General features: G+C 39.0%; 1 protein-coding gene across 3 annotated transcripts in view; it reads left to right on the plus strand.

Moving 5' to 3' along the window:
- Window positions 1-24,328, plus strand: part of LOC6584966 (teneurin-a) — a 301,718-nt gene that overhangs the window by 84,453 nt on the left and 192,937 nt on the right. For all 3 annotated transcript variants that reach the window (XM_032732662.2, XM_015161023.3, XM_015161025.3), the window contains exons 2-4: window positions 8,489-9,175; window positions 17,215-18,036; window positions 18,757-18,829. In XM_032732662.2, the coding sequence (XP_032588553.2) occupies window positions 8,869-9,175; window positions 17,215-18,036; window positions 18,757-18,829 (1,202 nt within the window). In that variant the 5' untranslated portion in view covers window positions 8,489-8,868. The remainder of the gene's footprint in view (window positions 1-8,488; window positions 9,176-17,214; window positions 18,037-18,756; window positions 18,830-24,328) is intronic.

Genomic DNA, 24,328 nt, shown 5'->3' on the forward strand with positions numbered 1-24,328 from the left:
TTATATTTTTAATATATTTCCATATTTTACATACTAAACTCTCTATGAAGTCTTTATGTCCTTCATACAATTCAATTTCTATTACCTTATACTTTATAATCTGTCTAGACTTACTAAATTTTCTATGCATTTCAAATTCTTTACATGTTATTGAATTGCAAGAGTCCAAAATGTATATATTATATAATTTTATAATTTATTTCTATGTTGTTTGGCATCTGAAATATATCCGGAAAATTATGTTATTATTATTGAAACATTATTATTAAATAGGATACTAGGACACAAGAACATTTCCAATTAACTATACCTACTCTGGTTTCACATTCAGATTCATCAGTGTTTTGCACAACTTTAGTAAAGTCTTCTCTATAATATTTAATTACGTTCAGTTAGCTCCTGTTTAAACGTGCCTTAAACATCATTAATTTCATTTGCTACATTCCCTTGCTGGCGGCCCTTGCTAGTTGGCTCTTGATTATTTTTCTTAATTTCTTCGACACTTTTTGCAGCAACATTGCAACAATTTGGCTTTAATGAGCGGCATCTGCGACCGTCTCCAAGTATGCAACAGCGTTGGCCGTATAAAAGGTGAAATTCTTGACGTGAAATGTTGCATAAAATACGGCCGGGCTACGACCATCACAATCCAACACCATATCCCAGCTCCTATACTCCAGCCTCAACCCCATTCGCCCTAAGCCTAGCCATATCCGTCGTATCCGTATTCCTGGTCCGTAATGCCGTCCGCCTCTTCTCGGCGCACTCCAGAAACATAATATGCGGCTACGCAATTATTTTGCATGCTCCATTTTAACAATTTAAAGGAGCCGGCAGAAAAAAAGGCCAAGTATACGTTTTTATAGGGGCTGGAATGGCCAGCAGATACCCTGTAATTAAAAACTTGCCAATAATAATATTTTATTTGAGGAGGGGAAGTTTATACCCGGAAATTCTTCAATTTAATTTTAGCTGTAGACATTACCCCCCGCTCTGTTGCAGCTCGACTTTACAGGGTATGCGCAGGCTGAAATGTGAGCAAGTGCAAGGCAAAACTGAACGAACGACTGAGTGACTGGGCCAGCAAGCAGCCCCTACCCCAACTGAATATCCCTCAAATGTTACATATACACATACATATATATGTGGGGCATTAGAGAGTCGTTGAATGAGACAGGATGTATACAGTATACTATATATATGTATATACATATGGGATGTAGTCCCATATAGCATGTATGTATGTATATGGTGTGTGAAGGGAACGAAGGGAACGTGGAATGCGACTCCAGACCGGGACAGCGACCGGGACTGCAATTCGTTTTCATATGCACGCTTAAGTACGTCGCAAGTGTGGAAAAAAATGTATCAACAACAACAAACAGTTGCCCAAGCGAAGAGTCAAGAAAATATTAAGTTAACACACACACACACACAGATACTCCAGAAAGTATGCTCAATGTTTTTATTTACTTTTTCTTTATTTATTTATGTTGTATCTTTTTTTTTTTTTTTTTTTTTTTGTTTATTGTGCGCCTTCTTATTACGACTATTTTCTCATTAGCAGCGAGCCCGAATGCCTGTGTTGCTGCAACCGCGCTGCTGCTTCCTGCTAATAGAAAGCCAACAAGATCTCGTACCATGAGCAAATGCTGCGGCTTCGAGTGCTCCCGAGTGCTCTAGCATACCAAAGGAACTTGACCTGCTCATGGCATTTTTACTTTAGATATAATTAACTATCGGCTGCCTGACTGGCAATACAATTAAAATACTCTGTGGCTTAAGCCGCAGCAGCAAGCGTAACAGAAGCTGGAGCCGATGCCAAAGTCCGTGCCCTTTGGCCTTAAGGCCAGCTCTTTGTACGCACCTGTCGGCCTTAAGCCTCAGCAAATTTGTCAAAACTAAAGTGGCTGTCGGTAATCTCTGCAGCTTACCTGGCATTTACTTAACACTTCCTTTGATTATATTTAATTCCAATTTTTGCAAAATCTCTGCTCAAAGAGTACAAAATTGTAAATATTGTAATTGGTAAAATTTCATTTTTAAAGTATGCCAAGTGCTTTCAAGCTGATCCAAAAACGTTACAAAATATATTAGTTCTATTAGCTCAACGAAGTGCTGAATAGAATTAAGGCTAAGTCTGTAACTGAAATAGCGGTGAAATGGTTTGTATATGGGCAGAACATCAAAATGTATGAACTATGCACATAATCAATATAATCCTTTAACTTTCGAAAATGAGTATTAAATCGTTGATTTCAATTATCTAATACTCTAATTAATTTTAAGAAAGTAAAATTATCAAAATTAAATTGCTTCCATATACGTAAATATACGAATCATAAAAAAATATAAAATAATAATTATTTTTGAAAAAAAAAATTAAATAAATAAATAAAATAATAATAATAATAATAATAATAATAAATGTCAACATTAGTTTTCGATTTTATTTATTAAAATTTTAATTTTTGTACATATATTATATATATATTACATTCTTTTATTAACTATTTTTTTAGGAAGTAAATTTCCAATATTGTGCAAGTTTAAATACTTAATTTTTTTAATTTTTACTTCTTTTCTTTTATTGAACTTTTTTTCTATAAATATTTTGCATTTTATAGATAAATGCAAAAAATTTGATAAAAAGTAAATCTCTTGATTAGCAGAATAATTAGAGTGTTTTTATAATAACCAACTCAGGTGGTTCACATAATGTAAAAGTAGACTTTTCTTGAAAAGTACCCATTTATCTTACATTTTAATAAAAATAATAATAATAATAAAAGTAATTGTATAATATGTCTAGTTATATTTTTGAATTTTTATTTCTTTTTATTTAACAAATTCCTAATTTTTCTATAGTTTCCCCTCCAAAAGCTAAAATTACGTATTGAAAAAAACGCGTATTTTTAAGTCAATTCCTGAAAACTTTGTCGACACCCCATACAATTGTTTCGTCAATCGCACTAGCTTCAATAATTTGTTGCAGCAACACAGAAAATTGATAGAAATTCCATTAAAGTTTAATTGCCAAACATTTCACCGTAAGGCATCCTGTTGCCAAATGACATTTTTCCTCTTGTCGAATTTCTATTTCTTGAACAAAGTTCGAGTTAATAAACAATTTTTGCACGAACAATTGACTAATTGACTGCTGGCAGTCAGATAATTGTGTGCCGCACGTGGTAGGACGAGCTGTAAAATGTGTCATTTCGACTTGATTCCGTTTCATATCTTTGACTTTCCGTTTTGTTCCGTTCCGTTCCGTTTGGCTGCGCATACGTCATGTTGTCCATGTGCATCATTTACGGCATTTCCTGCTGTTCGCAAAATGTTTACAGAAATAGCAGAAATAGCAGCAATTATGTGCGAAGAGCTGAAACTCCAATTCGTTACAATTCGATGAGGATTCGTTTCGTTTCATTTCATTTGAATTTCATTAACATTTTCCATGCCGTGGAAGGGAGGGGAACGGGCAACGGGCTGGTTGGCTCGAAAATTGTGCGCATTTCCTGCGATATCAGTTGACGCGTTGCATTTCATTGCATTTGCCGCAATTACAATGCAAATTTACTGAAAGAAAGACAGAGTAAGTGAGAGAGAAAGAGAAAGAGAGGGAAATGCAGATAGCCAGAAAAGGAGACCGAGTGAGAGCTACATTGATTTGCTGTCTGTTTGACAAAACCACACAATATTTAATTACATATCAAAATGCATTGTATGCTTAAATGGAATCAGCTCGAACCATGCACACACATACACATACACCTGTAACACCTGCTGTTATCGCTATATCCTAACGGTTTCATAGATAAACCGCACGCAGAGTCTAGCACAAAATGTTGTATTATGACCAAACATGCAAAACAACCTCATTACCAGAGCTCACCCACACACACACACACACACATGACTACGGTACGCCATTGTTAACACACACACACAGAGGTGCACCTATCCACCTGATAGTAGTCTCTCCTTGTGTATGTGTGTGTGTGTGTGTGTGTGAGTGTACGGCTCTTTTCGTTGCTAACGAAATTATTGACAGCGTCGAGCGCGAACCTGTAAAAATGTACTCAAACCTCGAGCCTTACATACGACCACAAACAGTGAACAACAAGTTGATGTGGTTACTGTGCAGCAAGACGGCTTTCAAATGTCCTAACTTTCATATTGATAAAAACTGAAAATATATATGTGAAAATAGCGAAATAGGAATAGCAAGTTGATATAAAATTTAAATTAATATTTTGTCTTGTTTCTTCTGTTACTTGATTTTCTGATAGGTTTGCTGGCTTATGTAGCTAATTTTCCTGAGTTTCTGCTCTTCATTCTCATCAAAAGCTCTCTAAAAATTATGATTCGCCTCATAATTGTAGTCTCTAAATGGTCCGTTTATTGCTCCCATTTATGATTTCCCTATAGGTACGCTTTATCCTCATCATTCTCAATATGATAAATTCGTTGCTTTTCATATGGTTGCAGGCTTGCAGAAGGCATCTGTTTGGCTAGATTTCGTATTGCCTCATAATATTTAACCTTTAATTTCTCGGTTTGGCTTGGTCCTGCTTGGTTTAGTTTGGTTGTTCGAGTATTTCTTAAGACATCTAGATTAGTTTCGTAATAATAGTTAAGCTAACAACTGGGTGCCGCTTAGTTCAGCTCAGTTGAACTGGGTTCATCTCGGCTAAGCTTGGTTCAGCTGGGGTTAGTTCAGCTTGGACTAGCTCTATTAGGGTTGGTCGAGCTAATTTAAGCTTTGATTAATTACGCTTAAATCGCCTTCGCCTGGGTTCAAGCTGATTCAGTTTGGGGATCCAAGTTTTTCCTATGCTCTTCACAGCAAATGCGTAATCGATTTTTTTTTTTTTTTGGTGGCCATGGTCTCGGCCAAGGACGGTTTGTGCATCGGTCAAGTATTTTATAATGACATTTAAAGATATCGATTCCACATTTTTTCTGGCCGAACCTTAAATAGCTTTATCTGCATTCATTCCATATCAACGATATACAGATTCAGCTGCAATATAATATATGATATTCGCAATAACCACGACACTGACTGACAATATTATATGCTCAGCAAGCAAGTGTGCTTGGATGCCGCCATCATCTATCTAATGAATGCAAATATAGCTACAATAAGTGTTATTACGAGCACACACACGCACACACATGCATATACACGTAGGTATATATGTGTGTGTTGGTGCCTGAGTGTGTTTATATATCAACTTACATGCGGGCAAAGTGAAATGGCGAAATTAATTTTCATGTTGCGCTACCTAAAAATAACGCGGCTTCATTAACGTCAGCAAAATGGTTGGGGCGAGACTCTTTGCCGCCTCCTCAAATTGAGCCTGGGCAAAAGGTGAATGTAAAGGTAAATGTAGAGGCAAGGCCATCATCATGTTTGGTCTATATTTATGCATCGTTCAGCTCACCTCTGCTCATTAGAAGCGTTAGATAATGAGAAGTAGTTCCGATGGCGTTCAGCTTGAACTCGGGTAACTGAGAGCCAAGTCTACTTGACGAAAGCTAATCGAATTAGATGGGGATTCACACCTTTTGTAAATGCTGCTTAAGTGTTTTATAAGCGATAATGGGTATGCCAAGGCAGCTACATGCTATATAGTAGCTGAGAAGCAATTCAGTTAATCTATAATAAAGCGGGGCCAAAAGGACTCTTGCTCTCATATACTTAAAATGATATTAAATTATACATTTTTATATCGCAATCAGCTGCATCCCAATCCATTAAACGTCCAAATCTAGTAACCATTGCGTTGTGTCCCTCAGTGCCAGCATTGTCTCGGATTGCTGAACTGGACAGCGCGTCGAGTAATCTGGGATATGTTTCGGTGTCCGACATGCGGCTGCGTGTGTTGGGCACGTGTTTGAGGTATGTCGAGCATGGGCATGTTTATTACTCCAGATTCGTGAGCATGGACAACGGACAGCCCAAAGGTCGGAGGGGCGGACAAACATTCATGTCGGCCCCTTGGGGTGTGACAGGTGAAATGCGTTTGAGTCAGACAGGCAAATGGATGCAACAGATGCAGCGACATTTATGAGATGAGTGTAGAAGGAAACAGTTTATAGGAGAGAGAGAGAGAGAGAGAGAGAGAGAAGATGGAGAAAGAGGGGAGAGAGGGAGGTAAAATCAGAGAAAGGATGAGAGAGAAGGGATAAAGAGGGAAAGAGAAAGAGAGAGACAAACAGACTGAAGGAAAGGGAGAGTGAAAGAGTAAAAGAGAGAAAAATAGAGAGAGAGAGAGAGAAGAAAAATAAAGATAGAAAAAGATAGAGATTGACTGAGAGAGAGAGAGAGAGAGAGAGAGAATGATAACAAAAAGTGAGAGAAACAGAGTGAGAGATACAGAGAGAGAGATAGAGAGAGAGTTAGAGGGAAAGAGAGAGAGAGAGAAAATTAGAGATTTAGAGTTAGAGGGGAGAGAGAGAGAGAGAGAGAGAGTGATAGAAAGAGGGAATAAGAAGGACAGAAAAGTGAAGGAGCGAGTGATGGAGTAAGAGAGACAGATATATAGAGAGTATGTGCGAAATAGAAAGAGAGAGAGAGAGAGAGAGGGAAAAAACTGGAAGGCAGAGAGTGAGTGTGAGAAGCAATGAGGGAGAGATGGTATGTAAATATTTTTTTCTCTTGATGAACCAGCTCAAGAAGCTCCGTGCTTTTGTCTGTCTGAAAAGAAAAAAAAACACACACATTTTTAATTAGGCTTTTAGAATTTTTATATGTTGTCCAGAGTTGATTTAAGCACAGCATGTAAATTAACCACAGAAATTAAGCAGGAACAAGCAAAATGCTGAGCCTCTGTTAAGATAAATAGACTTGTTAACGCACAAAGAAACGGTACACAAAACGGTTAACTTTGAGATGATTCCAAATACTCAAGTTTCGTCAGTTTTCACAAAAATGAAAATTGGTGACAAGCCAAACCAAAGCGAGCGCTTACAATATGCAGTACTTCGGGTTCGTTCTCGGAGCCAATGCGATTAGATAAATGAAAATGCATTCGAATAAGGCCAGAAGCGTTGCCAGCTGAGCTGACTGGCTGTGCAAGTAATGGGCCACTCGTGTTGGCTTTCGAGTGCATTCAAATGCGTACTCATCAAATCAAAAGCCAAAGTGTCAGCTCCCCAATTGCCACTGTAACTGTGCTGGTGAACTCCTTGTTAAACTTTTGGGACCTGAACTGGAGCTGCAGCCAAAGCCGAAGCTAAAGCCATAGCTGCGACTGGACACTCATAAAAAGTTGCCGTTGCCGTTGCCGTTGCCGTTGCCGTTGCCGTTGCCATTGCTGAAAGGACTAATAACAGGCAGCGTTTAAGGAGCTGAGCTTTCATTTAATGCAATTGCTATTAAGTTCACTTGACGACACAACCAAAAACTCTGCCCTGGAGTCAGTTCCAGTTCCAGTGCAAAGCCCCAATGTTGCCTCTCTCTGTGTGTGTGTGTGTGTGTGTGTGTGTGGGGGAGGGAAAGCAGCAGGTCACCGGCTGCTATTTATTTTCATTTTCGAGCATTTATGGTTTTATCTCTTACGCTCCCACGCACCACTTCCGACGTTCTGTCAGACTATAGATACTCTGTACTATATGCAACTGTGCGGGCATGTGAATTTTACTAAATGTGATGAGACAGCAAAAGTTAGTAAATATTGTTAAATCTGATAATTAATCAATAAATTAGCAATGAATTTATGTGCAAAAAAGCCATAAAACTCTATAAATTAGGATGAGAAACTTTAGTATGTCAAAATTGATCGATAACATTGATTTAGTATTTAATGTAAATTAGTTGAAGATTAATATGTTATAATATTAATTATTAGCGAGAATATATAAAATAAGAAATCTATCGATTTAGAATGAGAAGGTTTGCTGAAGAATATAAAGACGAGATACAGAAATGCTCATAAAATGATCGATTAATCGATTAAAATGTAACATATCGATTAATAATTTTTTACGAGGCTTAGCTTACGAGGTTTGTGTTCCAGAAAATAAGGGCTATTCACAAAAGACTCATAAATGTGCAAACGTTCACATATTAATATCTCCAGGATATCTGCGAGCTGTACATCTAACCTGGAATTATCTAAACTTTATATTAATAATTTATAAATACTTTTATGACTAAGAAAAACAAGAATAAATGAGTGAAAGAATTGACTATATTAATTTTTTATTTAATTTAATTTCAAACTTTCCTATGGGGTATCATTCGTCGAGCACTTCACATGAATATATTCAGGCACATACCAATGGCATACCAATTTTATTCCCAACTAAACTATATAAATTATTTCCAACGGTATATCCTGTTATTACAGGGTATTCACTAGTTAGGCGGCTTATACATTGTAGTAGTCTCCTTTGCCCACATCTTGCCCTTGCGAATCTCTCTATCTGTGAGCTATACTCGACTCATGCTGACACTTTGTCGTTTTTATCGTTTCAGCGTTAATTCGGTTAAGCACTTAAAGCGACGTCAACGGCTGGCCAAAAAATAAGAAAGAAACAAAGAAGGCGAAGAGGTAGGCGGGGCCCATGTGGCCCACAAGCGGCCGATGCGACGTCAATGCGTTGACTACAACAGCAAAAGCAACAACAACAACAGCAGCAACAACTTCAATAAGAAAAGCCAAGTCAAGTAACAAACGAGAACAAATTGCTTGGCCAAGTTACGTGCATAGTTCAATTGAAGGTGAAATCCACTAGCTAAAGCCCTGCGAGTAACAGAGAGGGAGAGTGAATAAGTGAGTGAGTGAGTGAGTGAGTGAGAGAGAGAGAGGAGAGTGTGTGAACGAGAGTGAAGCCTCGGCCAGTACCCGCATCAACATGTCCAGCAGCCATTCGGGCACAATTGGCCGTAAACGCGTTGGCAGCGGCAGCGCCATCGGCAGCGAATTTTACTATGGCAGCAGCATAAGTGGCTCGAACCCCGGCGGCGGTGGCATTAGCAGCTCGAACCCCAACGGAGAGCAACAGCAGCTGAGGCGTCAACGTTCAGCCGAATGGCATAGCCATCGACATGGACACGGCTATGGCAGCAGCAGCGAGGACGAATATCAAAATACCGCCCAGGCAACGGCCTTTGATACGCAGCTGTTGGCTCAGCTGCTGCTGCAGAGTCAGCAATTGGCAAGTGAGTAAACCACATGCACGCACACACACACACACACACACACACACACACACACACACACTTATATGGCCAGAGTCACAGTTACTGGCATAGAGCTACATCGTGGCTAAGTAAGCGATTTATAAGTCGGTCGAGCCAACTAAATATTCATTATTTTATTTAATTGAATTATTCAGTAGTCATCGAATCTAATCCGCAAATGCCCAACAGAACTTGACCCAAGGTCAAGCCAAAAGGCACTCGATGATCGTACGGACTTGACTATACCCTGTGCAGGACCTCAACTTGGGTTAGATCATCATTCCGCTCTACATTTCCAACCCACAGCAAATTCCATTCATAATTGAACTGATATCTTTGTATATCCAACTCGAAGGCACTTGAGCTCAGTTTCAATTAGTGCTACCTCACTTACAGGGTATACTCCAGTTGAGCCCACTCTGCCGACTCTTGTTTTTGCCTCTGCTTTGTTAGTTTTTGCTTTGTTTTTGGGCTGAGCTTTGGCTCTGATTGGATTCAATTCGTTTCGAGCCAACGTGACGCAACGCATTGGGATTTGAATTGCATTGATGGATTTTTGGGATTTGGGTTTCGTCTCTGGGCTTTTTTTTTTTTTTTTTTTTTTTCATTGGTTAAAGCAATTTTGTTCTTGTCATACCCTATACTTGGCAGGCCTGTGCCATAAAAACTGAGATTTAGCTGAGAACTATGTCTAGAAATGTGACCAAATATTGAATTGAACTGGTTCTGTTCTAAGTGAACTATGTATTTAGTTTATGCTCCATCGCTGTGTACAATTATTTAATTGTTATTGAATAATACATCATTCCCTGAGCTATAAGTTCTATTTAGTTTATTGTTCATTGTATTATCCGCTGAATTCTGTAATTCCAGTTGTAGTTCCGTTTGCCTTTAGTTCATCAAATGAAATTCGAGAAAATAAATATAAATTTCTATTAGCTCCATTCCGATTTGATAATAAATATAAATATCGTTAATTCTTAACATTTTGCAGAAGCAAATTTCTGGCTTAATGAAAATTTTGCGCAATTTCAACTCTTTGCTAGTGCGAAAATTGCAAGTTTGAAAATTGAATATTCAATAAAAGCTGCGATTAATTTGCGTTTCAAGTGCGCTGGGGCTGATAAAGATTGACTAACTGAAAGTGAAGCTTCAATTCAATTACAAAGGCAGCTGAAATGGTGGAGATGGTGCATGGGGAATGGGGAATGGGAAATACGAATTGGGGATGGGGGCGAGTATGGGAGCTCTTTTGGTCTGAGTGTAATCGAGGGCCAGCTGAGGGTCTCGCAAAGAGCGCCTAATCGAAGCATAAAACGCAAATCGGCGTCTGTTGCGCGATTTTTATGTTCGTAATGCATATTGCGTTTTGTTGTTGTTCACGTTGTCGGTGTGTCTGTGTGTGTGTGTGTGGGTGTTTTGCTTTTTATTGTCTGTTAATATTTAATGCAATTTACGATTCATTTTTTACAACCTCATAACATTGGGTGCCCCCACGGCCGACTGGGGAGCGATTGTTGCTCTTTACACAGAGGACCATGTCTACAGGGGTCGACCGTGACGATGGTGTGGAGAGGGGGGAAGGGGGGGTGGAGGGTAGTAGTATGAGCATGCCAATGTCTAAATCTGTAACGACGAACTCTTGACAGAGCATATTGAGAGCATCACCAACTACATTTTGAAGGTTATGCTGAAGATTTTTAATAGATGCTTCATTGAGCTGTTAAATGAAACTCATTTATGTGGAATGGAATGCGCATTGGCAGTGCGTAAAGTATATTGCCTGATACATTGGTAGACCATGGCAAGAATTTACATTGAAGCATTACTTGGGAGCTGTTCGTATTGAAATTTTGCATGAATAAGCTCGAATGTTCAAGACAAGACCAAAACTCTGGAGAGAGATAAAGGAAGAGAGAGAGATATAAACTTTCTTCAGTAAAGATTTTACGTGTTCCCACTTAGTGATCTTAATCAGAATCACAAGAGAGTTCAACTAATCAACAGAGAGAGTCGAGTGTGGCATTGGAATATGACTCCCATTCTATTCCTTCTAGACAATTAGGTAGACAATCGAGTATTTTTTACCCACTGTTCCCACATCATTATCATGCACATTAATCAGAAAAGAACGAAATTTAACTTCACCTACCTACTAAAATCTCCATGGCCAAAAACTATTTTTGTCAGAAAAAAATACAGCACAAACAACTGCAGCCCCAGCAGCCTAAACTCGAATCCGGAGCTCTGTCAGCAATGCTCGTCGAGTCTACCAACTGCGTTCATCACTTACACATCACGTCAATTCAAATGAAAAGCCCGTTAGATAGCTGCATATCTGTATCTAAGTGCTGCAACTTGCAACACTGTTTTCAAAGCAACTCTGAACCACAGAGTTGCAGGAAAATCTATAATCGAAGCAGGCTTCAGTTTGCTATAAAAGGCCGTGTTCTCAGTGAGAGGCTCAGTCTGCCTCTGTGGCTTGCCCAGAGCAGGCTCAATTTTTTTTTGCATTTTTTTTGGAAATTTTTTTTTTGAAATTTTTTTTTTAGAAATTTTTTTTGATTTTTTTTTTTTTTTTTATTGTTTGCAAGTTCTTTTTTTTGCAGTTTTTGCGCTGATTATTTTAATCAGTAAGTACAAAAACTTCAATGGGTTTGAGGTGGAAGCGTCCACATGAGGTGCTCATTCCCTGACGACAGGATATATATTCCTGTTTCGTCTAACGATTGTAATTTGTCCACACTTGTATTCGTACCTGTGTGAGTCCTCCACAGTGGAGAGAATTACTGGGGAGCTGTGTTAAACACATCGTCTATGCAGGCAATGAGGATTGAGGTGGGAAGTTATAAGACATCCTCATGCCTGGCAACAGGATATATATTCCTGTTTCATCATATGATTGTAATTTGTCCACACTTGATTCGTACTTGTGTGAGTCCTCCACAGTGGAGAGAATTACTTATATTGTTAAACACATCGTCTATGCAGGCAATGAGGATTGAGATGGGAAGTCTTTAAGACATCCTCATCCCTGGCGACTGGATATATCATCCTGCTTTGTTCAACGGAGTTGTTTTTTATAGTTGTGGACGTCTTTCAGTGTCGTCCTTCGGGTGTTGATACCAAAATATTTAATGAAATCACATGTGTGATTCAAAACAACTCTGAACTTCTCAGTGGGAGGCTCAGTCGTCTGCCTCTGTGGCTCGCCCAGAGCAGGCTCAATTTTTTTTTTTTTAATTTTGTTTACTTTTTTTTTTTTTTTTTTTTTTTTTTTTTTTTTTTTTTTTTTTTTTTGCAGTTTTTGTGCTGATTATTTTTAATCATTAAGTACAAAAACTCCAATGGGTTTGAGGTGGAAGGGTCCACATGGGGTGCTCATTCCCTGGCGACAGGATATATATTCCTGTTTCGTCTAACGATTGTAATTTGTCCACACTTGAATTCGTATTTGTGTGAGTCCTCCACAGTGGAGAGAATTACTTAAATTGTTAAACACATCGATTATGCTTGCTATGAGGATTGAGGTGGGAAGAGTTATAAGACATCCTCATCCATGTCGTCCTCGGGTGTTGATAACAAAATATTTAATGCAATCACATGTGTGATCCTTTAGTGTGGGTTTGAGATTTTTTTGTTGTTGTTGTATTTTTGGGTGCTTTGAATATTAAGTGGTGTTTTTTCTTGTGTTTTCTGTTTTTTATTGACTGATATTGCAGCATTTTAGGCGTAGAAGAAAAAGAAGCAGTAGCTGTGGACGTCCTCCAACGTCATCCTCGGGTGTTGACTCGCGTGAAATCACATGAGCGACTCTTCATTCAGGTTATATTGTATACCTTACTGTTGGGCTTTACATTATAGTTTAACAGTTGTTTCTTCCTGAGATATATTTCGATGACGTCCATCCGCAAATATATGTAGCTAAGCTGATGTGTTATGTTAGAAGCATTTAAAGAAACCGCAATTTTCTTTGATATTCGCTTGGATTTTGACTATGTTTGATGAGGATTAAGCTATTATTATCATAATCATCATATGGTGGTTTATATTTGGTTCTCAGTCCCTGGCGATAGGATATTATCCTGATTCGTCCATTGAGCTGTTTTTATAAAGTCGTATTACGAAGGAGGAATACGAATGTTGGACGTTTTTGGTTGATGTATTATGTTATAATATCGCATGGTTTTGTGCCTGGAGCATTCAATGCGAGGGTCGGAGTCCTCATTTGGATTTGAAATATGAGAAGATTTGGATTTGAAATATGAGAAGAGCTTAAATTAGATGATGAAGAGAGTCTGAGAGTTTTTTAGAGGAGGAAGACGAAGAAGAAGAAGAGAGGTTCCAGGTCCCGCTTTACAGCACTGGACGTCTTCCAATGCCATCCTCGGGTGTTGATACCCAAGTATTTAGTGAAATCACATGAGTGATCCATTAGTATGGGTTTAAGAGAAGCTGGATGTATTTTTTTTTATTTGTTGTTTTTTGGTGCTTCAAATGTTAAGTGGTTTCTTGTATAACGTCTGTTTTCTTAATAGTATTCTTCATCTGTTTTCTTTTAAAATCGTCTATTTTTGTGGTGGAAGTATTACAAAAAGTCAGATTACCCACATCTTTCCTGGGCATTGACTTGTAATTCCACTGTTTTAGGCGTAGAAGACGAAGAAGAGGGAGAGACTCCTGATCCCACTTTTCAGCTGTGGACGGCTTTCAATGTCGTCCTGGGCTATTGGCACCAAAATATTTAATGAAATCACATGTGTGATCCTTTAGTGTGGGTTTAAGAGGAGCAGGATTTTTTTGTTTTTGTATTTTTAAATCGTGAATTTCTGTTGAAGTATTAAAAAAAAGTCTGTTTACCCACAACATTCCTGGGCATTGGCTTATATTGCAATATTTTAGGCGTAGAAGAAAAAGAAGCAGTAGCTGTGGACGTCTTCCAACGTCATCCTCAGCTGTTTCTTCCTGAGATATATTTCGAAGACGTCCATCCGCAAATATAGCTAAGCTGGTGTGTTATGGTAGAAGAAACCGCAATTTTTTTTTTTATATTCGCTTGGATTTTGACTATGTTTGATGAGGATTAAGCTATTATTATCATAATCATCATATGATGGTTTATATTTGGTTCTCAGTCCCTGGCGATAGGATATTATCCTGATTCGTCCATTGAGCTGTTTTTATAAAGTCGTATTACGAAGGAGGAATACGAATGTTGGACGTTTTTGGTTGATGTATCGCATGGTTTTGTGCCTGAAGCATTCAATGCGAGGGTCGGAGTCTTCATTTGGATTTTGAAGAGAAAATATGAGAAGAGTTTAAATTAGATGTTGAAGAGAGTTTGAGAGTTTTTAAAGGAGGAAAACGAAGAAGAAGAAGAGAGGTTCCAGGTGCCACTTTACAGCACTGGACGTCTTCCAATGCCATCCTCGGGAGTTGATACCCAAGTATCTAGTGACATCACAGGAGTGATCCTTTAGTGTGGGTTTGAGAGAAGCTGGATGTATTCTTTTTTTTTTTTTATGGTATTTTTCGGTGCTTCGAATGTTAAGTGGTTTCTTGTATAACGTCTGTTTTCTTAATAGTATTCTTCATCTGTTTTCTTTTAAAATCGTCTATTTTTGTGGTGGAAGTATTACAAAAAGTCAGATTACCCACGTCTTTCCTGGGCATTGACTTGTAATTCCACTGTTTTAGGCGTAGAAGACGGAGAAGAAGGAGAGACTCCAGATCCCACTTTTCAGCTGTGGACGGCTTTCAATGTCGTCCTGGGCTATTGGCACCAAAATATTTAATGAAATCACGTGTGATCCTTTAGTGTGGGTTTAAGAGGAGCAGGATTTTTTTGTTTTTGTATTTTTAAATCGTGAATTTCTGTTGAAGTATTAAAAAAAGTCTGTTTACCCACAACATTCCTGGGCATTGGCTTATATTGCAATATTTTAGGCGTAGAAGAAAAAGAAGCAGTAGCTGTGGACGTCTTCCAACGTCATCCTCAGCTGTTTCTTCCTGAGATATATTTCGAAGACGTCCATCCGCAAATATAGCTAAGCTGGTGTGTTATGGTAGAAGAAACCGCAATTTTTTTTTTATATTCGCTTGGATTTTGACTATGTTTGATGAGGATTAAGCTATTATTATCATAATCATCATATGATGGTTTATATTTGGTTCTCAGTCCCTGGCGATAGGATATTATCCTGATTCGTCCATTGAGCTGTTTTTATAAAGTCGTATTACGAAGGAGGAATACGAATGTTGGACGTTTTTGGTTGATGTATCGCATGGTTTTGTGCCTGAAGCATTCAATGCGAGGGTCGGAGTCTTCATTTGGATTTTGAAGAGAAAATATGAGAAGAGTTTAAATTAGATTTTGAAGAGAGTTTGAGAGTTGTTTTAGAGGAGGAAGACGAAGAAGAAGAGAGATTCCTGGTCCCGCTTTACAGCTCTGGACGTCTTCCAATGCCATCCTCGGGAGTTGATACCCAAGTATCTAGTGACATCACAGGAGTGATCCTTTAGTGTGGGTTTGAGAGAAGCTGGATGTATTCTTTTTTTTTTTTATGGTATTTTTCGGTGCTTCGAATGTTAAGTGGTTTCTTGTATAACGTCTGTTTTCTTAATAGTATTCTTCATCTGTTTTCTTTTAAAATCATCTATTTTTGTGGTGGAAGTATTACAAAAAGTCAGATTACCCACGTCTTTCCTGGGCATTGACTTGTAATTCCACTGTTTTAGGCGTAGAAGACGAAGAAGAAGGAGAGACTCCAGATCCCACTTTTCAGCTGTGGACGGCTTTCAATGTCGTCCTGGGCTATTGGCACCAAAATATTTAATGAAATCACGTGTGATCCTTTAGTGTGGGTTTAAGAGGAGCAGGATTTTTTTGTTTTTGTATTTTTAAATCGTGAATTTCTGTTGAAGTATTAAAAAAAGTCTGTTTACCCACAACATTCCTGGGCATTGGCTTATATTGCAATTTTTTAGGCGTAGAAGAAAAAGAAGCAGTAGCTGTGGACGTCTTCCAACGTCATCCTCAGCTGTTTCTTCCTGAGATATATTTCGAAGACGTCCATCCGCAAATATAGCTAAGCTGGTGTGTTATGTTAGAAGAAACCGCAATTTTCTTTGGTATTCGCTTGAAGTCTTATTATGTTTGATGAGGATTAAGCTATTATTATCATAATCATCATATGGTGGTTTATATTTGGTTCTCAGTCCCTGGCGATAGGATATTATCCTGATTCGTCCATTGAGCTGTTTTTATAAAGTCGTATTACGAAAGAGGAATACGAATTTTGGACGTTTTTGGTTGATGTATTATGTTATAATATCGCATGGTTTTGTGCCTGGAGCATTCAATGCGAGGCACGGAGTCTTCATTTGGATTTTAAAGCAGAATTATGAGAAGAGTTTTATTTAGAGAGTTTAAGTTGATACGGAAGTATTCATGCTCTGAAGAATATTTCTGTATTATGTATAATTGATAAACCCAGTTTCCAGTACTTAAGTTTGAAGCTCGAATAAATTTTGTATAAATTCTATTTTATAATGAATAAATAAATGATGTATTTGTTTGAATTGAAACTGTGTTTCCGATTTATGTGTTTAAGTGACATAAAGTTTTCCTTCTAGAGTCGTTGCGAGTAGAGTAAAGTTTGAATTTCAAAACTGTTCCCAGACTCAATGTGATTTAAACAAAAACAGATTCCATCACATTTGCAACACTGAATGAAAAAGTGAAAGTGAAATGCATAAACGTTGTTAATTCTGTCTCTCGAACCAACTCGAGTCATGTTGGGAGCAAACCTAAGTGAGAGGGGCAGCCTAAAATATAAATTTCACATCTGTTCCCAGATTCACTGTGCGATCGTCGTTTATAATTGAAATCTTAACAAAAACTGTGCCCATCACATTTGCAACATTGAAAACGAAAGTGCAATATGCAAGCGGTTTTAACTCTCTTCTCTTCTCCACCCACTCTTTTTGTCGTCTTCCCTTTGTCCTTCTGCCGCCAGGCATGGAGCACTACAATTCGGACTGTGAGCCGGAATATCTGCGCAAACGCGATCATCGCACCGAGGATGCCAGCCAAGCCAGCCAAGAGGTGACCTACGCTCAGCCGCATCAGCGAACCGGCGCAGCCAACGGCGCGGCGGCAGCGCAGTCGCCACTCAAGGTGGCCACCGTCTCGGCGAGCAGCGGCGCCATCAAATATCCCTCGAATGCCAATCTGGGCCTGTTCCCCAACAGCAGCAGCAGCAGCAGCACGACGCTGACTGCGGCGCCGCGCAGTACAAATCCCTTCTTGAACGGCAAGTACGCCGCCGAGGAGTCGCCTCCGGATGCTGGGGACGGCAGCGCCAGGGGCGTGGCGGCAGCAGCTAGCGCCTACTTGCTGCCCGCGTCGGCGTCATCGTCGACAGCGGCGTCGAGCAGTCGCAGCCAGCGCAGCGGTGCAGCGCGCAGCACACTGAATCGATTGAGCGGCATGACGAGCTCCAGCAGCGGCACCTCGGCCCTATCTGTCAATCGCAGCGAACGTGCCCAGACGCCACTACAACAGCAACAGCAACAGCAGCCGCAGCCGCAGCCGCAGCAGCAGCAGCTAACGGCAAAACAATCGCAGCTGCAGCTGTCGTGCGATCTGAATGAATTTGGGGACAACAACAGCAGCGGCGAGTCGGAGCCACCGCCGGAGCCGGCGCCGCCGGAGATACCGCCGCGCACTCAGTCGCTGCTGATGTCCTTGCGCAAGCACTCCGACTACAAGCTCAAGTACGAGGAAAAGGGGGACCAAAAACACGAGGAATTCATACCGACCAGCCAGCTCCAGAAGGGTAAGTGCCAAAGTACCAAAACTTCAAGCTTTTTGTGCCTAACCAAATTTTCCCTGCCAAAGCAAAGGAATTATCTGAAAGCTTTCGTTCAGCTTTTTGTTGGGACAACTTTACAGAACGGACTTAACAGTGACTATTATGACTTTGCTTAACAGAACGTACTTAACATTGCTTGTTAACTTTGACTTTGACCAACAACAGTGTTAGCTGTGTGTTTAACAGCGCTTGACTGAGCTTTTAGAGCTTTTAGATAGTTTAGCTCACACTGAAATTGAATTAGGTTAACAGAGTTTGTCATGTGTATATTATTAATTTTTTATTTCATTTAAATTTAACATTTTTCAAAGAAAAGGTTTTCCAGCTCGAGCTTACTATAAATCAGAAAAATGAGAGCTATTTTTGATAATCCTAATTTAAGAATGCAAATTGCTCTTTATCTCTCTTAATCTCATAAAATATCATACTTTACTTTCGGACTTCGGACATAATTTATTTATATAGGAACATAAAAATACCTGAATATAAAATATAATTATATTTATATTGTATATTACAAATATATTGTAAATTAATTTTATGGCAAATATTTTTTTTTATATTAATTTTTTTTTTTTTTTTATTATTTTAATTTTTAATATGTGCTCAACTGAATTGCAGTTTAATGAGTTTTTATACAATTTCGCTAATTAATAATAATTCCTTGCTCTTCCTCTTCTTTAGATTATATCATCAGCGATAATCTACGCACTGTGGAGCAGCAATTGAAGCCAATTTCTCCAGGCGATTCCCAGGGGTAAGTTTCACTTTCACTTAATACTAATTACTCGGCTTTTAAGTAGGCACCGTCTATTAGTTAGGTATTATATTTAAAGTAGGCATTCAACATACTTTAGCTATATGAATTATGAATATAAATTATACAAACTTAGCTTATATATAGTTAAGTCTAAGGCCAACTAACCAGCGTGGCCAAGCAACCGTGCAAAGCCGCCTAATGCTTTTCCACTGTATTTAAATATATGGAGCTAGCACCCACGCTGTACTCTGTTGTGTGGCTTTTGAATGTTAAGTCGCTGTTAAGAGTGGAAACTCTGTTTGGCTGCGATACCTGAGAGTTGACATAATTCCCTCCACTGACCACAAAACTTGGCAAAAGATTTCTCTGAACTGTGAAGTGTGCGAGGCTGAGAGCCACAACGAACTTCAAATACTCTACAATACACATAACTATATATATGTAAATAGTATCGTTTGCTTTACTATGTTAGCTATGATTTATATGTAGTGGGAGCTTAGATTACATAAAATTTACTCTGGGGATACATAAATAATGAAAAAGACTTCGAATCAACTTATTCATATAGATCAACATCAAAATGCCAAAACAGACTTTTTGATTTTTTATGTTAAACATTTTTATTTACAGATTCTTTAATTATATCCCAATTGTGTCTTAATCGGTTGATTAACAAAATTTTTATCAAGCCAAAGCTTACTGGAGATGAAAACCTGGGAATCTAAATAAACGTTTCTTATTTTTATATATTTTTTATTTTTATATATTTTTATATTGTCTTATTTTGATAATAAATTGTGCAAATCGAATTGATTTTCAATTTGTAAATATCTCAAATGCTTGTTTGTTTATTATTTTTGTTTCTCTCTTTTCTCACAGCTTTCCATTCGATTATCTTTTACTAATACTTGCCAAAAAAAAAAAATTAAAGAGATAAATCTCTTCGGATACTGTGCTCATGCTTCTAATCATAATACAAAATAAAACTGTTCCCACTTTTGAACTTTAAGTATGGTTGCCTTTGATAAGCTGTGTCCACTTACAACTGTTCTCAAAAACGGTTCCCAAATTTGTTCCCAAAAACTGTTCCCATTGCCAAAGTTTCTCTTTTTCTCACCTCACTGTACACTCTTCAGCTCATATTTATAATACCCTGTATATACAGGGTATTATCAATATGAAAGCAAACCTCAATGCTAGGACAAAGGCAAAAGAAGTTGAAGTTCTTACAGAGAGAGAAAGAGAGAGAGAGGGAGATGAGGGAGTTTTGGTATAGCTAACAGGCGCTCGGTCTTCTAGTTGCCAAACCGCCTTCTAGCGAATGTGACGCTCAACAACAACAACAACAACAAGAAGTAAAAGAGGAAGAAGAGGAGACAGTTGCAGCTGAGCTACAATAACAAAGTAAAGCGAGGCTCATGTTAACGGCAATTAAATCCGCAAATGGTTTCGCATTGGCAGCAAAAGCAGCCACTTGGACGCCCACACAGACACACAGAGAGAGAGAGAGAGAGACAGAGAGTGGGTGTGTGCCTATGTATTTATATGTATGTGTATATGTAAGTCTGTGCTTGCTGATTGTATTTGTGTTTATTCGCATCTCCATTGTAATCCTTTGGGCAGCGCACACACACACACACACATAAGAGGAGCGAGAGAGAGAGAGAGTAAGAGTGAGAGATAGAGCGAGCCGAAAAGCCGCAGCGACCCAAAAACTTCAAAATGGAGGAACGTGGAATGACGTAGCCAGCTGCTGCTCCTCCTGCTAGTCGAGCTACTCCTGCCACTGTGTCCCTGCTCCTCCTGGCAGCAACCTATTCCTTCTGCTGGCAGAAGATGTCCGTAGCATTTTGTGGTTTTGTAAGCGGCTTTCGCTTCGCATTTTGTTTGCGCTTCCGCACACATCGGTCACAGCGAAACTGCGGCCTCCGCCTCCACCTCCTGCGCTTTGCCTACTGCTGCTGCTGCTCCTGCTGCTGCTGCTGCCACCTGCTGCGCCGTTTACATGTGTTGCGCTGCAAGCATAATTAAAGAACTCACTTGCAGATTACGTGGTTTTATAGGTGCCCTCCACGGCCCCAGTCTCCTAAAGCGCCGTGCTGCATAGGTATATCTGCGTCTGCTGCTCCTGCTGCTCCTGTTGCTCCTGCTATCTGTGTGTTGTCGTATCCTGTGACTCCATTCACTTACTTTGCTTACTCAAAGGCTTAACGTAAACGTTTCGCAGTTGCACAATTTTCAACGTCAATGCCGCTAATGTACGGCTAATGATTGTTTGGCCACAGGCGACGGGGCGTGGCAGTTGAGAGTCCAGCGCCCAGGAATAAGCTCTGAAGATAAAGCCAACAAGATTATACATCTGGTTAAGCAAGTCCATGTTTGAGTACATCCATTTATAGTACTCAACGGTGTGCATATCTCTATGCTCCTGTCAAACTTAACTAGCGGTTTAACGTGAGCTGGCCCTACTCTCCGATTACTCATTCATTAAAGTGAATGAAGGTATATTAGATTTTTAAAATGACTTTCCGAGAATTTCAGCTATTGTGGCTTGAGGCAGAAATTTGGAATTATATTCGTATGCTCTCTCATTTCAAAGAGTGTATAGAGTTTCTCCATAAGTGAGTGGCAAATCGGAAAGTACTCCTTTTGATATCATAGAAGTCCTACGTGAAGAGAAGTAACACGATATATATGTGTATCGGGTTAACAAATGAAGTTTAAAAAGATATGGATATATCAGAACCTCAAGAGAGGTGACAGCAAAAACTTAAAATTGTATATTCGATGTACTATTGACCTCCCCTATTAATAGCCCAGAAATAATATTTACGCCTCTTTTGGGGCCTCTCATATAAAAAATACCCTGTAATTTTCACTTTTTTTGAACGTAAGGTTCAAAACCTTCTAGATACCTTACCCTAAACTCCCTTTAGAGATAGACTTTATCTTACCTAAATGCTTGTCAGGTAATTTAACCTGCTGTTAGGTAGAGGAAACCCAAAAAAGTCATTGCTAAATAGATTGAAATTGAAATAATGCTTAAGAAGAATATCATCAATGCCGTTAGAAAAGAAACTACCCGCAACAAATCTATATTTGCTACCCATCTATAGAAGTATAAGAAATGTTTACACTGGTCTAGCCTATGTGGATCAAAAGATATCTCGGAACTAGTTCAATTGAATGTGAAGGCAAATTTAAGTAGGTCGAGTCAACGAGCTGTCTCTGAATGTCGAGAAATGTCTGCAAAATTAAGACTATCTAAATCAAAAGATATGGGAACAACATACACACAAGACAATTTCTGCGCACATCTGCCCGGAACTAGTTCAATTGACTGTTTAGCCAAATCTAAGTCAGAAGTAGAGTCAATGAACTATTACAGAATGTTGGGGAATGTCTGGTCAAGGCAGAGCTATCAACTTGAATCGTTGCAGGTGCCACAGCTGAACGTCAGCCAAGCAGGGGTCGCTGGGCTTTGGGCAGGATGTGTTAAGGACATGCCTAAGATTTCGATTGACAGCGCTGCTAAAACTAAGCACACAGCTTCAACTGAGTTGCTGTTGTTGTTGTTGTTGTTGTTGTTGTTGTTGTTGTCGGCCGTGTCGTTGACAGTCGTCAGGCGCAGCTACTTAGACGGACATAAAATTATGATTACAGCAAAATACCACATGTCACATGATATGAAGCACAATCATAGCCAAAGAGATAGATATATGTACATACATACATATATACATCTGTATATGCTATGCTATATATATATCTACAATATTCGCTAGTCGGAAATGGGCAAACGGCGCTAAAGCCCAACCGCATGCAGTCAATAACCGAGCCTCAGACTAACGACTAACGACCATCGTCATGGATTACGCCAAGAGGAATATAGAAAAGACGCAAAGGGCGGACACGCTCGACGAACAGTTATGCTGCAGAGCTGAGGCTGCGCTCAGAAAAATGAAATAATTTTGTGTAAAAGTATGAAAATTATATGGATCTCTATTAAGGATATGTGTTGAGTATATTGAAAAAACTCTAAATATGGGAAAAAAACGAGAGAGAGGGAGGGAGAAAGAGAGAGTGAGAGAGAGAGAACGATTATAGACTATACTTACCAAATTAGCTGTCTCTAAGTCCAGCAATCATCGAGTTCACATAGATAGTTGAGTACAATAAATGGTATATTATAATGTTACAATCAAGACAAGATACAAATATCCAATAATATGTTTCCAGCTCTAATATCTATTCAGTTCACTTGGATAGTTGTGAATAGAGCCAACGAGTTCACTTGGATTCCTGACTATATTTGGTTAACTTTTTATGGAAGAAAAGTATTCATATATCAACTTTCCATAAGGGATGTAAAATTGTGTATGTATTATAATATACATACTGGCGGCCAATGTATATGAAGTATTTCATATATGGATAGACATACATATATAAGGCAAATATATTCTATGCCTTACATATATTTCAACATCTACCCGACCTTATTGAAAACCCCTATACATCTACATAGAGAGATATACAGATTTTTTCTCCCTACAAATGGAGAGCATTATACGAGCCATATATATTTGTGTACATCTATATCCACATAGATAAGTATATAAATATTTTCTCTCTCCACAAATAGAGAGCCTTACATGAGGCATATTTCATGCCCATAGCTGCATCTACATAGAGATAAACTAAAGTAAAAATTTTTTCAATTTGATAAACAAAATACAATAAGCAAATGAAACACAAAAAGCTTTCTGATGCAACCACATCATGTGCAAGCTACCCGCTCGGCTGCCTCTGCTCCGTCTACGGGGTATTTAAAGTATAACAAAAATGAAAGAGCGCAAAAGATACGTAAAGTAATTCATTACAATAAGCTCACGAATATGCCATAAAAATCGCGTGCGCTCGCCTCGAAAAAGGACATTCACAGTGGTCGAGAGAGAGTGTGAGAGAGAGAGAGAGAGATAGTGCCGAGTAGAGTGTAAGCGGGACAGCATATGGAACGTGGACAGACAGAGAAGCATCTGTGCTGGAAAGTGATGTCGTTGTTGGTGGCATATCCAATTGCCACAAGACGAGGTCACGATGATACGAAACCAGCTCACTCAATGGCTGTTAATACACTACGACTGCAGGCTGGCCAGACGGGGATGAGACAGACAGGCAGACAGAGGGAGAGGGAGAGGGAGAGGGAGAGAGAGAGAGAGGGAAAGGGAAAGAGAGAGGAGACACTGTAAGTTGGTTGCATATGTAACTCTAAGTACGAATACTTATGTATCTAACTATATTACATTTCTATGAACATGTCAGCGTTGCTTTTCGCGTTAGTTTTTTTCCTCTGTCTCACTCTCTCTCTCTCTGTCTGTCTCTCTCTCTCGATCTCTGGCTTGATTGAAAGCCCTGCACTCGAAGCATGAAATTGGCAATTCGAATCGTTTTAGCTGTAAACTTTCGTGCCTTATAGAGCAACCAGTGCAATTG

Source organism: Drosophila mojavensis, unplaced genomic scaffold, assembly GCF_018153725.1.
Source record: "Drosophila mojavensis isolate 15081-1352.22 unplaced genomic scaffold, ASM1815372v1 contig_136, whole genome shotgun sequence".
Taxonomy (NCBI): domain Eukaryota; kingdom Metazoa; phylum Arthropoda; class Insecta; order Diptera; family Drosophilidae; genus Drosophila; species Drosophila mojavensis.